Source organism: Crocuta crocuta, unplaced genomic scaffold (assembly GCF_008692635.1).
Source record: "Crocuta crocuta isolate KB4526 unplaced genomic scaffold, BGI_CrCroc_1.0 scaffold647, whole genome shotgun sequence".
In the NCBI taxonomy this organism is placed as follows: Eukaryota; Metazoa; Chordata; class Mammalia; order Carnivora; family Hyaenidae; genus Crocuta; species Crocuta crocuta.
The window spans coordinates 1,106,564-1,106,777 of NW_027531286.1; the positions used below are offsets into that span (position 1 = coordinate 1,106,564).

A 214-nucleotide genomic window follows, 5' to 3' on the forward strand; every position below is an offset into this window, starting at 1 on the left:
GGCTGAGGCGGGGCCAGGCCAGTGCCAGGCCGGTGGCCAGCAGGAGCAGCAGCAGCAGCAGCAGCAGCACGACGGTGCCAGAGTTCGAGCCCTCGCTCTTGGTGCTGCCGCCCGAGCACAGGACCCCTGGCAGGGCCAGCAGTGCCCCAACCCCCAGGGCACGGGGCAGGTCCTGTGGGGGGAGAGGCAGGGGCTCGTCACCTGGGCTGGGGTC

General features: G+C 73.4%; 1 protein-coding gene across 1 annotated transcript in view; it reads right to left on the reverse strand.

Annotated features, from left to right (window-relative positions):
- Positions 1-214, reverse strand: part of PTPRCAP (protein tyrosine phosphatase receptor type C associated protein) — a 2,514-nt gene that overhangs the window by 715 nt on the left and 1,585 nt on the right. Inside the window, exon 2 of the mRNA XM_077771377.1 lies at positions 1-172. This exon is cut by the window's left edge and continues 715 nt beyond it. Coding sequence (XP_077627503.1) covers positions 1-172 — 172 coding nt within the window. The remainder of the gene's footprint in view (positions 173-214) is intronic.